This window comes from Zalophus californianus, chromosome 16 (genome assembly GCF_009762305.2).
Source record: "Zalophus californianus isolate mZalCal1 chromosome 16, mZalCal1.pri.v2, whole genome shotgun sequence".
NCBI classification, from domain to species: domain Eukaryota; kingdom Metazoa; phylum Chordata; class Mammalia; order Carnivora; family Otariidae; genus Zalophus; species Zalophus californianus.
Window position 1 is genome coordinate 19,876,437 of NC_045610.1, and position 14,413 is coordinate 19,890,849.

The 14,413-nt window shown below is 48.8% G+C and overlaps 1 protein-coding gene across 2 annotated transcripts; it reads right to left on the reverse strand.

Annotated features, from left to right (window-relative positions):
* Window positions 1-5,296: 5,296 nt before the first annotated feature.
* On the reverse strand, window positions 5,297-11,555 carry COPRS (coordinator of PRMT5 and differentiation stimulator). Of its 2 annotated transcripts, none has more exons than XM_027626160.2 (4): window positions 11,054-11,145; window positions 8,948-9,014; window positions 6,607-6,828; window positions 5,297-6,167 (listed from the first exon to the last, which is right to left on the reverse strand). In XM_027626160.2, exons 1-4 carry the CDS (start codon window positions 11,114-11,116, stop codon window positions 5,998-6,000), a joined length of 522 nt encoding a protein of 173 aa, XP_027481961.1. In that variant the 5' UTR covers window positions 11,117-11,145; the 3' UTR covers window positions 5,297-5,997. The 2 variants fall into 2 exon arrangements, with proteins under 2 accessions (XP_027481961.1, XP_027481960.1); XM_027626159.2 differs by lacking the exon at window positions 11,054-11,145 and adding an exon at window positions 11,354-11,555 and having other exon boundaries at window positions 5,302-6,167.
* Window positions 11,556-14,413: the final 2,858 nt, after the last annotated feature.

Consider the following 14,413-nt stretch of genomic DNA (forward strand, 5'->3'; position numbering starts at 1 on the left):
CACCATACCCTCCTGGGGTCTCGTGATGACCAAACTGTCCCCACCTTAAACCAAACTAATTTAGGGGTAGAGTGAAAGGGTATATTCCTCCCCCCCCCCCAGAATTTCCCAAAGGGAAAAAAGTCATAACAGAAATATACTGGAGTCATCAAAAAAAAAAAAAAACCCACAAAATTACTTATACAAATTATGAATGGCATGGTTCTGTTTGTTCTGCTACAGTACAAAAACTGAAAAGTTTTCATCCAGATAGAAAAATAAAAACAAAGAGGGGCGCCTGGGTGGCTCAGTCGGCTAAGCATCTGCCTTCAGCTCAGGTCATGATTCCAGGGGCCTGGGATGGAGCCCTGTGTCTCCCCATGTCGGGATTCCCCCTCAGCAGGGAGTCTGCTTCTCCCTCTGTCTGCTCCCACTCATGCTCACCCGCACTCACTCTCTCACTCTCTCTCTCAAATAAATAAAATCTTTAATAGGAAAAAAAAAAAGGAAAAGAAAGAATTATCAGCACTCTGGTATTAAGCAACCCATGATGATACTTTAAGTACACCATCTCTGCCTCGCTGATGACCTGTCCCCCTGCCACAGAAGTAACTTTTTCTCATCTGTTAAGCTTAATTTTGCCTCTCTTGCATTTGGGGGTGCAAGAAGCAAAACTACCATTCTGACCATCTTACTTTCCGACCCTGAGCTTCCTTCCAAGGCCTCTGGGGTTCTCCTTACTTCCTCATGCAGTGCCAAGGCAAATGAGGGCGGTGGGCATCAGGTCATCCCATGTCCATCTTCAATGGTTCTCCCTGTCCTGTGGCCGCTCTGGGTCCACTGGTTTCTCTGCATGCTCAAGGCCTGGGCATCCTTTGCAAGATGGTCCTGACTGCCTACAAGCACCAACATCGGGGCGCCTGGGTGGTTCAGTCAGTAAAGCATCTGGCTTCGGCTCAAGTCATGATCCCAGAGTCCTGGGATCAAGCCCTACATCAGGCTCCCTGCCTCTGCCACTCCTCCTATTTATGCTCTCTCTCTGTCAAATAAATAAATAAAATCTTAACAACAACAACAACAAAATAGAAGCACCAACATCTATCACTCTCTGAGGACCTAACTCCCAGGGACACACCAGGAAGGACTCCTGTTCCATCTGCTTTTAGCATCCCCAGATCTCTATGTCTTCTCCCATCTTTCTTCTCACAACCCAGGGGATTTGGGGGAGGGAGGTGGAAGATCATTCTTTCCCTCCAAATTTCTTCAAGACACATAGTCTTTTGGTCCAAAATCCCCTTGCCTCTTTACAAGTGGGAAAAAAAAAAAAAGGAAGGAAAGAGAAAGAAACATATAAAAACAAAGTAAGTTGCTTTCTCTAAAAGAAAAGATAGAAAAATGTCTTGGTTGTCTTTGACCCCGTCACATGCCTCCAGTAAGGCAATGACCAGCATGCCTGCATGGAGAGAGGGTGTGAGAGAAACAAAGGCGTATCACAAATGTCATCCGGTCACTTGAGAAACACGTATTTACTCTCCTTTCCCTCACTCAAAACTTTTGCTGTGGTCAGTTGTGATTCTTTTCTTGGCAAGTGATACTGCTTGCAAGAAATGTCAGAATAAAAGCTTCTCTTTTGTTCCTTCTAACAGTTCCTTAGCACCTACATTTCTCCAGCGGCTTCTGCCCACTTCTGCAGACTCCTGCCAGGCCGGCTCACATCTCATCCTGAGAGGAGCTGGCGGGAAGGAACCTTTGCCCGACCCCCACCCCACCCCCCAGGCAAGAAAAACAAGAGTGCCAAAGACAGCAGCTCAAGCGGCCTCATGCATCCCCCGAAATGTTTAAGCCTGAAATGCCCATGCTCCCACCCCGCACCTGCCCCAAGTCAGTACATTATATGAACGTTTTCTAATTCCCACATCCCAAAAAGCCCTTTTTAGCCTTCATCTTACTTGGTGTCTCTCTATAAAAGATGACCGTCCCCCCTCCTTAAAACTCTCTTCTTCTCAGATTTGGCTTATGTGGCACCTATATTGCCCTGGCTTTCCTCCTCCTTCCCTGCCACGGCCTGGCTCTGGGATCCGATCCTTTCATCGATCCCTTCTCTGCTAATGCGCCGCAAGGTCCTGTCCTTGGCCCTCTCCTTACTACAAGCCCTCACAGAACAAACTCGGCTTCTGTCAATGCTACAACACCTACCAAAACCTCAAAAATCCCCACCACATTCCCTTCCCTCCCCTCCCTCCCTCCCCCTTCCTCTCCCTGTCTGATTCCAGACACATAAACGCAATTGTCTGTTGACTATTTAGCTAGAAAGCAAAAAGCCAGAAGGGAGGGAGGGTAAGAATGCTCATTTCCTATATTTGAAAGACAGGACCACAGAGCAGACCAGGACCAAATGGGTAGATTCCAACTTAATACAAGGGAGGATTTTCTAACAAGGAGCACTAGCCAGCAGTGGACGGGCCCCTTCTGAGGTAGTGAGCTCCCCATGACTAGAAGTGGGCAGAGAGGATTCCTACACATAGTACAAGGCCAAACCAAGCAACATCCAAGTTCACATGTCCCCATGAGATTGATACTTCTCAGCTTGGCATTCAGAGATCTGAATACATAGAAGTTTTGTTGGTGTTTTGTTTTGCTTTCATTTTCTTGAATACCTAAAAATTGCAATTCTTCGTTATAGGACACTGGTTAGAAATCATTGCAATTATTTCCTTTTTTCAATTTTTTTTTAAGATTTATTTATTTATTTGAGAGAGCGAGAATGAGAGAGAGAGAGTACATGAGGCGGGGGAGGGTCAGAGGGAGAAGCAGGCTCCCCGCTGAGCAGGGAGCCCGATGTGGGACTCGATCCCTGGACTCCGGGATCATGACCCGAGCCGAAGGCAGTCGCCCAACCAACTGAGCCACCCAGGCGCCCTTATTCAATTATTTTTTAAATAACCACAATTTTGTCTATCCAATAATTTATCCTACAAACTCATCTGTCATACACACTCTAGTTTTGAGAGAACAAAATTTACTTGGTCGTTGATTGAAGGCTTTTGGATTAAAGCACAGTTGAAAAACTCCCTGCTTCTGGACATTTCTCTCTGTTCTATTCCTCTATGGTATTTTTAAAAATAAATAAATAGATGGGGCACCTGGGTGGCTCAGTCGTTAAGCGTCTGCCTTCGGCTCAGGTCATGATCCCAGGGTCCTGGGATCGAGCCCCGCATCGGGCTCCCTGCTCCGCGGGAAGCCTGCTTCTCCCTCTCCCACTCCCCCTGCTTGTGTTCCCTCTCTAGCTGTCTCTCTGTGTCAAGTAAATAAATAAAAAAATCTTTAAAAAATAAATAAGTAAATAAATAGAAAAGGAATCCTAATTGAACCCTAATCTAATTTAACACAAAGACTTTTCTAAAAGTTCTTCTTTTTAAAAGTTCAAGGGGCGCCCGGGTGACTCTGCCAGTTAAGTGTCCGACTCTTGGTTTTGGCTCAGGTCATGATCTCAGGGTGAGATTGAGCCCCACGCTGGGCTTTGCGCTCAGCATGGAGTCTGCTTGAAATTCTCTCTCTCTCCCTCTGCCCCTCGCTGCCGCTCATGCACACTCCAATAAACAAAATCTTTTTAAAAAAATACGAAAGCAAACTGCCTGCAACTCCATCACAGAATCAAACTGTTTCCATTTGTTCGTGTTAATCCTTATCACTTGCATATGCAATTTTTTCATCTTTACAATATTATCAGAGCAGTTTTATAGTATGTATTTTCACTTACTATATCATTAGTATTTTTCCGTTTCGTTACTTTCTTCCCTTTACTTCCCACCTCACCCCCTCAAGATAACCGATGTTCAGAGCCTGGAGAGTTACCGTCTACATCCTTACTGTGCTTGGATCACCCAATGTGGGGGGGTGGGGGGGCACCAGAACACTGTTTGAATCACAACTGACTAAGCTCCCTCCTTCTCTTGTTCTCCCGACATACTCAACTTTCGACATCCTTCCTCCAGTGGACCCTACTGCCCTCCTCCTACCCGCTTTGTCGGAAACCACCAGAAGGAGGAACCGCAAAGATTAATTCCTACAAAACAAGAGTGTCCTAGATTCTCAGCTGCTCCTCGGATCACAGCAGCAGGACCTGGTGAACTTCCTTTGCTCAGCCTCTCACGCACATGGCCTTTCTGTGCCACGTTTTCTCCCCAGCCTCCAACATCCGTATATTCTCCCACCTTACGACTTGGGCCTTTACTCAGTTTTACTCAGTTTCAGCTACCTCACTGCTCCAGCTTACACATGGGCCAACACAGCCTGTCAACAGCACAGCCTTGCATTCTGCGGTTCTGCCGTCCTCCTGAAGCCCCCGACATTCCTTGGCTCAGTTTCTCAAATTTACCTTTTCACACCAGAAATGCTCATTTTCACACCGATCTAATCAGCTCTGGCACTGGGAGGAGGAGGAAAGACAGAGCAGTGTGGTGATATGGTCTATGACTGTCCCTTTAGCAAGGATGGTGGAAGGGGACATTTTTTCTTCCCAGGGTAGTTTGGGTCATGAGGCCCCTCACAGCGAAAGCCACCGCTTTGCCTCATAAGGTTCTGCCCTGCTCACACACTTTGTGGGGCCTCTGAAAAATCATTTAAATGGTTAAATGTTCATTTAACAGCTATGGAGTTGACTCAGATTTCAGATCTGAAATTGTTCTTGACTCAGCTTCAAGAGGGAGGCAGGGAGGTAAGAAACAATCCCTGAGCCGGCCAGAGAGGCAAAGGCGACTTAGTCTGGTGCATCACAGACCTGCCAAGGCACAGCCCCCAGAACCCACCTCTAGGCTTGTACTCACAAGGGGGTGGGCAGCCAAGGAAAGCTGACCTGAGAGTCACGTGTGGGGTTAGGGCATGGCTCTGCCATTTCCTGGCTCTGGGATCTTGCAGAAGTCAAAACATTTTGAGTCTTTTTTTCCTCACCTCGAAAATGACACAATTTCAGAGCGCCTGGTTGGCTCAATCAGGGGGAGTATGCAACTCTTGATCTTGGGGTTGTGAGTTCAAGCTCCACATTGGGTGTAGAGATTTTTTTTTTTTAAGATTTTACTTATTTATTTATTTGACAGAGAGAGACAGCGAGAGAGGGAACACAAGCAGGGGGAGTTGGAGAGAGAGAAGCAGGCCTCCCGCCGAGCAGGGAGCCCCATGCGGGGCTCGATCCCAGGACCCCGGGACCATGACCCGAGCCGAAGGCAGACGCCCAACAACTGAGCCACCCAGGCGCCCCAGGTGTAGAGATTATTTACAAATAAAATCTTTAAAAAATAAAATAAGGCAATTTAAAAAAATCGTGACTTCATATAGTAATTACAAAGAGCAAATAATTAAATGGAAAATAAGGTTAAAGAAAAGAAAATAAGGTTCAAAATCCTTTCATACCAGTTGAGGGCTATATAATTGCTGGTTTAATTTATTTGCCATTTTATGTTCCAGCTTGCTTGTTTACTAAGTAAATGGTCAATTTTTCATCAGCAGGAATAGAAATCAGCCACAAAGTCACCAACATTTCTTAAGGTCTTAAAACCACTAGCAACGACACAGGGCCTACTCATGTGCTTGGAAAATCTCTGGCCAAAAAATTATTTTCTTTCACAGAGTAGTTTTAAGGGTCCAAGTACCTCCAATCCTTAAAATGTAAGCCAGGGACTTGAACTAAAGGAGTAAAGCTTTGCTGGTAAGTATCCAATTAAAAGGGGGGGGGGGCGGGGAGTAAACAAAAGCATATCAAATTTTTTCTACCTTTATTTATAAAGAACACAACTCCTCCTGACACAGACACAAACACTCACATGTCCCAAGGAGGAGCTCACTAAAAACAACAACAACAACAGAACTGGAGGACACTGGGGTCTTAGTTAACACCAGTCTATGCTCCCGACTCTGGGATCGCTGGGAATGGGTCCTCAAATGTGACCTCTCACCTCAATGAAAGGAAGAGAGACCTTCATCTGGAAGGCAGGCCCACCCACCAGGCAAGAAGCTGCAGACTCAATCTTCAGCATCATCAAACTGTCCTGTTTCGAAGACCATCTTGGAATAATGGGGTATCAGCGGGGGCGGATGGTGCCAACTGGGGTCATAGATCATGTCTCCTTGCGGGGCACAGCACACCCAAGGTTTGACATCTTGAGAAATGCAACCCTGGATGTCATCGGCATCTGCAAGCAGTTTAAAAAAAACAAAACAAAACAGATTAAAGGTAGGAGGGGAGGGGAGACATACAAAAAGTGTCTAGGGGACTTGCAGTTCAAAAGCACACACACAGAGCCCTCCTTGGACTGCAAACGCGTGTGTTCTGAGGCACCCGACTGGTGCTTCTCAGGGGAGGGCCCTTAGCAGTGCAGAGGCCGCAACTGCAGAAGACAGCACTTCTCCCTGCAGCTGCTAGATTCACACAGATATTTTAAGAGAGTCAACTACAAAATTTGCATTTTTTTCCCAATATGAAAGAGAAGCTGTCACAGACATTTCAGCCCTGTAACAGGTATCAGGCTAAGCTCACAGATTGAGTCCGTCTTCCAAACTGTCTGCCTTTGGGGTAATTTGGTAGGAGGGTCTCCAAACCTTGGTCTAGGACCCCAGAAACGCCACACCTACCATATGGATTCCCTTGATCTGCCTTCAACTCCAAGTCCCAGTCCTCGTTAAAAAGATCAGCAGCCTGTTCCTTGGGCGGACAGTCGGATACCCCTTCTGACAGCTCCCAGGTATTCAGGTCCCCATCCGAATCCTCATCATCCATAGCAAAGCCTTCCTCTTCCGAGTGGGTGCCCTCACCGTGGGTAGGACTACCATTAGGGATGCTCTGTGCTCCACTGGCTAAGAAATCAACACAAGGAAGAAGGTCTTAAAACCACTAGCAACGACACAGGGCCTACTCATGTGCTTGGAAAATGTCTGGCAGACTCCTGAGACAGCAAGAGTAACACAAGGGTACAGAGTTCCTTAGCCACCTGAGCACTTAAAAAAAAAAAAAAAAAAATGTTCTTCTGTTTACGTTTTTCGAAGAAGGGTTGATCTTTTTTTTTTTCCCCCAGTAAAACGTTTTGCCTTAAACAAGGTCTTGTAATTCATACAGGGAATCAAGCAAATCTAGCACAGTTTATATGTTTAGGTAGTTTACAGGTAATTGAGGCAAAGGGCATCTGGAAAATGACAAGCTTTCACAATACAAACTTGAATTGAATTTGTACTCTTCTATTTCCCCCTTCATCCTCAAGGAGCAAGGACAAGGGGACGGCGGGAGGAAAGCAGGCAGAAGAGCGGAACCCATCCAGTGACAACAAACAGCCACCACGTCTCCTCCTCCCCGTACTGCGGAGGGCTGGAAGGCGTATTTTCAAAAGGTCTCAAAATAATGAAAGAACGTCTGGGAGAGGATAATGGCCCTCCCAGCATACCATGCTATAGGGAAGCCAGGTCAGAGCTGGGAAAAGAATTAGCCTCAACACAGCCGTGCTACTAACACTGTATAATAATGGCAGCTACAAGCGAAAAAGCAGTAGTTCGGGGCACGGGTTCTGGAGCCGGACTACCCCGGTCCAAATGCCAGTTGTGCGGATTAGTCACTGTGTGACTGAGCGGAAATGGACTTGGCCACGCCCTCGAGAACTTAAACACAGAACTAGCACGCAGCCCAGTGGTTCCCCTCCTAAACGGACATCCCAAAGAATCGAAAACAGGTATTTAAACAAGACTGGTACAATAACGTCCGTGACAGCACTGTTCGCGATCACCAGAAGGTGGAAACAAGTGAAACAAATGCCCATCCACGGAATGAATAAGCAAGCAAGATGTAGTGTATCCAGATGATGGGAGGATTCGGCCATAAAGAGGAATGTACTGATTTATACTACACGAACAAATCTTGGAAATATTATGCTGAGTGAAAGAAGCCAGACATAAGAGGCCACATGGCATATCATTGCACTGACACGGGAAAGCCATACAGAAAGCTGATCAGTGGTCGCCAGGGGCTCGGGGAAGGGAGTGTGGCTACTTATCGGGTACAGGGTTTCCTTGTGGGGTGCTGAAAGTGTTTGGGAACTAAACAGCCATGGTGGTTACACAGCATTGTGACTAAATGCCACTGAACTGTAGGCTTTAAAACTGTTAAATGGTACATTTTGTATGTGTTTGACTTTTTTTTTTTTAATTTTTACTCTGTCCCTCAGTTTTCTCATCTGTAAATATGAAAATAGGATTGTTGTGAGAGTTGTTTTAAAAAGGGGGGAACGGGAAAAGAAACACTTGCAACTGTACCTGGCCCTTACTCAGCAAGTGTCAGTGCTTATGACCGGACCTACGTGTCCGGGTGGGCACGGTGCTTCTTCCGGACCAGCACTATCCAACGGGAGTTTCTGTGATGATAGTAATATTCTCTCATCTGTGCTCCAACAGGCTAGCTAGCAGGAACCACGCGTGACTGCTGAGCCCCTGAAATGTGGCTCATGCGAATTGGGAACTGAGGTTTTCATTGTATTTAATTATAATTCACTTAGATTTAAAGAGCACCAGTAGCTGGTGGTTCTTACAGCTCAAGATCCTCCCACCCGATCCTCAGAACCACCCTCTGAAGTAAGCATTATTATCCCCATTTTAAAGAGAAACAAAGGATAAGTGACTTATCTGAGGCCTCAAAACTGGAGCCCAGGACTCTGAGCCAGAGCTGAAAGTGCAAACAATGTTGCCTGGCTCCAAAGCCCCATACTCTTGCTGCTGCCCTAAGCTGCCTTTCTCAGCAGAAGGGAAGGGTTTGGACGCAAGGTCAGGACTTCCCTAAAGGAAGCTCCAGCCACGCTATCACACGTGGGCACCATGGAAGCACTAGGCAGAAAACACAACTCAGCAGCAAAGAGAACTGGCTGGAAAGAGGTCAACAAGATGCAGAGACAGTCCCTCCCCACATCCACCCCCGTCTTCTCCACTGTCTACTTGCCTAGCCGATTCATGGCCTTCTCGGTCTCTCTCTGCTGCCCGGAGTGGTCAGCGGGGGCAAAGGTGGCCTGCAGGAAGAAGAGAAGGTTACCCAGGACTCGGTATTAAGCTGCCATCTTGCACTCTCACCTTTGTGAGGGTGGGGCTGGGGCTCTGTAACCCCCACTTCTGCTTTGCCCTAGGAGATGCGGCAAGGCCCGAGGGAGAAGGGCCTCGCTCCTTCCTATTCCTGCAGACGCCACCCTGGCGACACTTCGCCCCCCCCCCTCCACGGCGGCAGCAACAGCGCCCTCCTACAGCAGCCGCTGGATCCAGTTCACAGTTTGCCAGCACTGGCGGAGCCAACCTCCTCCCTGGGCCCTCCCGTCTGGGGTCTGAGTCCCAGGCCCTCAGGCCCCCCTCCTCCAAGCTCGGAGACCCCAGCAGTAGGTGTGGGCAGCACCTCCTCCTCAGAAGTTGGAATTTCAGCTCTGCAAAGCCTCCCCTCTGAGCCTGTAAATTTTAATCATTGACACCTCATTCCTTCGTTCCCTCAGCCCTAGGGTTGGTAGCTGTTTCCTGCAGGTGCTACCGCCATGTTCATTTTTACCTTTTCAGTGACTTCACATTCTAGCAAATTCTGTCTCCCGATACAAGGGGGCAACAGAGCTGTAGTTCCTAAGTGACTCTGAAGAGAAAGAAGTCTTCCCCTACTGCCAACTATATGCTTTTCTGCTCCCATCACGCAAAAGTTCCTGAAATCCTATCACCTCCAAGACTGCTTTGTAAATGGAACAAAAAATGTTCACAGCCTGCATAAGAAAGACATGGTTTCCATCCCAGCTCTGCCATTCATTTAGTGTGACCTTGATAGACCACTTCAACCCCCACGCCTGGGATTCCTTCTCCAGAAACTGGAGATGACTGTTCTGACCTTGCAGGGGGCTTATGACAAGGTAACACTTATGAAAACACCTGGCACGTAGCAGGAATGTAATATTTGTTGTATTTAAATCCGCCTTCTTAGCTCCTACACTTGAAGTGCACTTGGCACCTGCCCCAATTAGTTCATGACCTAGTCATCCCTAGATTTAATGAATAAATTCCACCTCTTGTAGTCAGTGACAACCCTTGGTCACTGCTACAGGTCAGCTGGTGGCATCTCTCCCGTGGACCACTGCCATAGCTCCCTGCCCTCCCACTCACCCACCCTGCCCAGCGTTAACAGCCTCACTCTGCTCAAAAACCTTCAAGAGCCCTCCACGTGGGAACATAAAATTGGCCATGGCATTCACACCAACCCATCGGGGTGCCTCGACCTGCTGAACATAGTTCTCTCCCCTGGCCCTGCCACCCAAGCTCCCAGCCATCTGCTCTGTCCTTCCTCACCTCCACGCCTCTGCAGGCACTACCACCCTATCACCTTGGAGAGGAAGCGCACATCCCTTCCTGCTATGTCCCGGCAGAATCAGTCTCACCCTGTCCGCACTCCAAAGTAATTTTTTTTTAAAGATTTTATTTCACAGAGAGAGACACAGCGAGAGAGGGAACACAAGCAGGGGGAGTGGGAGAGAGAGAAGCAGGCTCCCCGCCGAGCAGGGAGCCCGATGCGGGGCTCAATCCCAGGACCCTGGGATCATGACCTGAGCCGAAGGCAGATGCTTAACGACTGAGCCACCCAGGCGCCCCCCTAAGTAATTTTTTTATAAGTCTATCACTGCATTTTTCCTATCTTACTCGGTTTTAGTACTATCTTTAATGCTTAAACAAGCATTCTACCCCCTCCCATTAACAGCCGGGTCTATCGTGGCAGGCACGCCGCCAGGCGGCGGGTTAACAGCACTCAACAGAGGGTTCCTACCCTCGCGACGCTCACCACCCAGCAGAACTGCCTGGCTGTAAACAAGGACAGGTGATGGCTGTAACAACGGTCTTTGAAAAACCAGGAGCTGTCTGGCGCGCAAATGAAAACAAGTTTCTGGAAACCCTGCGTCAAGCCGGGCCTTTGGTTTCAGTAAACAGAAAAGGACAGAGCGCATCAGACATCATGTGGTGCTCAGGGTGAGCCGTGCATCCCCAGCCCTGGTCACAGGTCCTTCGGGGACAGCGCGCTCCTCGCCGCCCTCACCTGGCCCCGGCCCAGGCCCCCGGCAGCGGCCCCCAGCTCTCGGTCGTCAGCATCACCTCCCATTCAGCAAGTACGCAGAAGCGCCCCCGAGCCTGCCAGCCCGCCGCCCCGCCCCCGCTCGTCCCCCCCCCAGCCCCCACGCCCTCGGCCGCCGCGGCCCCGCAGTTTCCAGCGCGAGCGCGCGCCCAAACGGCGCTCCCGCGGCCCCGCGGCCCCGCAGCCCCCAACCCCGCCCCGCCCGGCCCGGCCCGCGAGCCCCGCAACTTCTCGCCCCGGGCCGCTCCTGGCGGCCGCGCTCACCCCCGGGCTGGGGGGCGCCTCCCGCGCGCTCGGCAGCGGCGGACCCCGAAGCGGCTCGGCGGCCCCCAGCGCCCGGACTCCGGAGGCCTGACGGTCCATGCCTGGAGGCCCGCGGATCGGCGCCCTGGACGCTGCTCGGCCACGTGACGCGCCCGCCTGGCTGCCAGCCGGAGGATACGCCGCGGAGGGGCCAATCAGCCGGGGGCGCTCCCGGCCGAGGGGGGCGGGACACGGGTCACGAGGAAGCCAGGGGCGGGGCTGCGCGGGGCAGGAGGGGCGGGGCGCGCGCGCGCGCGGCAGCCGAAGCCCCCTACCTACGGGTCCCGGGATCGAATTTTTGGCGCTCCTGCGGGTGCCCATCCCAGAGCTGACGACTAGCTGGGTCTGCGGTGCCAACCGATATCCTTGCCCCACCACGCTGGATGTGCTTCGATCCCCAAACCTCGAATTCCTGCTAGGATATTCAATTACCCGAGTCTCCCTGATAGTCTACAAAGCTCAGCTCTCAAAAGTTTGAATACAGTTGAGCTCCAACCACATTTCACTCACTCGTCACAGGTGTTTGCAGAACTCAGGCTGGAATGGGACTATAACCCACCCACGAATGGATGTGCCCAGGGATTCTCCGCCCTAAGTTAATGATAGTTCTTCTAAAGTTGATTAGAAACCAGGATAGATGATGAAAACGATGTGCAAACACCCATATGACAGTCACAGTAACCTTAAACATTCTCTGCTGTCACAGTCGTCTGGCCTGGGCTCCTATTTTTTAATGCTCAGAGTCTGGCCCTCTATAGCCTGAGGGCAGGAGCAGATGGGCAGGGCCTGAGTTGGGGATAAACCCAACTCTAAAGTCACCCTTCCTTGCCTTTTCCCAGGCTGCAACTCTTCATAAGAAACCTGCTCAGGGTGTGAGGATCATTTTAACAATGAAGTAGCAGAAAACCCAGAAACTGGGATTCCTGCTCACGAGGCCACCTTATGACGATCTTTTGGGACATTAGAGAGCTTAATTCCTTCATCTCCCTCAACGAATGTCAACCATCAAAGACATTTGAAAAAAATCAGTGTAAGGGGGGACGGGCAAAACAGGTGAAGGGGAGTGGGAGACACAGGCTTCCAGTCATGGAATGAGTACGTCACGGGGTTAAAAGGTACAGTATAGGAAATATCGTCAATGATATTACAGTGGACTTGTATGGTGACAGATGGGAGCTACACTTGGGAGCACAGCATAACATAGGGAGTTGTTGAATCGGCTATGTTGTGCACCTGAAACTGATGTTCACATTGTGTCAACTACACTCAAATTTAAAATTTTAAATAAAAATTTTTCCTACTATAAAAAAATTTAGCCTAACAGTTGATACACAGTACCTTTTCCTTCCTCTATGTAGACTTTCCTGCAGAGAAAAGAATGTGACTAATTAATGTGTGCTCTGTTCTGACCCATGAGTCAGGTTTCCCCAAATCTAACTGGACTGAGGTCAACACTCTCCATTAGAACCTTTAATGGTGGAAATAAAAGCTCTATTAATTGTAGTGTCCAGTATGATAAACATGTGGCTGTTGAGAACTTGAAACGTGGTCAGTGTAAATGAGAAAATAATTTCAATAGATTTAAATTGCCAACATGGCTAGAAGCTACCATATCTAACAGTGAAGCTCTGGGTGCACTAGCTAGATGTATCTTCACAACCTGCAAGAGTGAACCCCAGATATAGGGTTGTGATGACCCCTGGGTGACCCACCTTCATAGCCATGTTTTAAGGAGCCAACCAGGGCACCTGGGTGGTTCAGATGGTTGAGCGTCTGCCTTCGGCTCGGGTCATGATCCCAGGCTCCTGGGATCGAGTCCCGCATCAGGCTCCCTGCTCCTTGGGAGCCTGCTTTTCCCTCTGCCTCCCTCTCTCTCTCTGTCTCTCATGAATAAATAAATAAAAGGTTTAAAAAAAAAAAGAACAATTAAAAAAAAAAAAGGAGCCAACGAGCAGGGGGCACCTGAATGGCTCAGTCAGCTAAGTGCCGGACCCTGATTTCCACTGAGGTCATGATCTCAGGGTTGTGACAGGGAGCTCCACAATGGGCTCTGCGCTCAGCAGGGAACCTGCTTGAAATCCGCCTCCCCCGCCTCTCCCTCTACATGTTCTCTCTCCCCCTAATAAATCTTAAAAAAAAAAAAAAAGGAGCCAACCACCCTCTTCGCTCTCATCTCTTAAAAGCAACATGTATCTTCTTCCTAAAACAAAAATGCCATGTAAGGATTTAGAATGCTAAACTTCCTTAATGGAAATGTGAGAGAGGAAATTTTAAAACAAGTGGCAAGCAAACAACATTTAGAGTACAAAAGCTCAAAGTAAAAATGTCCTAAAACAGATTCTAATATCATAGGAACTTAATATGTAATAAGTAGTACCACAGGGGCACCTGGGTGGTGCAGGCAGTTAAGCATCTGACTCAACTGCGGCTTGACTTTGGAGCAGGTCACGATCTCAGGGTCGCGAGACTGAGCCTCGCATTGGGCTCCCCACTCAGCAGGGAGTCTGCTTGAGATTCTCTCTCCCTCTCCCTCTAAAAATAAACAAATCTTTCAAACGGGGCGGGGGGGGGGCGCCTGCGTGGCTCAGTCGGCCGAGCATCTGCCTTCGCTCAGGTCATGATCCCAGGGTCCTGGCATCAAGCCCCCCACCGGGGTCTCCACTCAGCAGGTAGTCTGCTTCTCCCTCTCTCCCTTTGCTCCTCTCCCTGCTCATGTGCGCTCTCTCTCAAATAAGTAAAATCTTACAACAAAAAAAAGTACCACAAATCAATAGAAAAATGACTGGCCACAAACCACATTGTAGAAAATTTAGTTAACTCCTTGGGGAAAAAAAAAATGAGTTGTCTTCAGCAAGAGGAAGAGTTTTCAACAATAGAAGTCATACACACACCAAAATATCCTCTGGGAATCAAAAACCACCACATACACACATACACACACACACAAACAAAACAAAAAGCTAGGGGCGAATTATTTGCAATAAAGGAGAGACAAACTAAAAATTAATATTTAAAAAATTC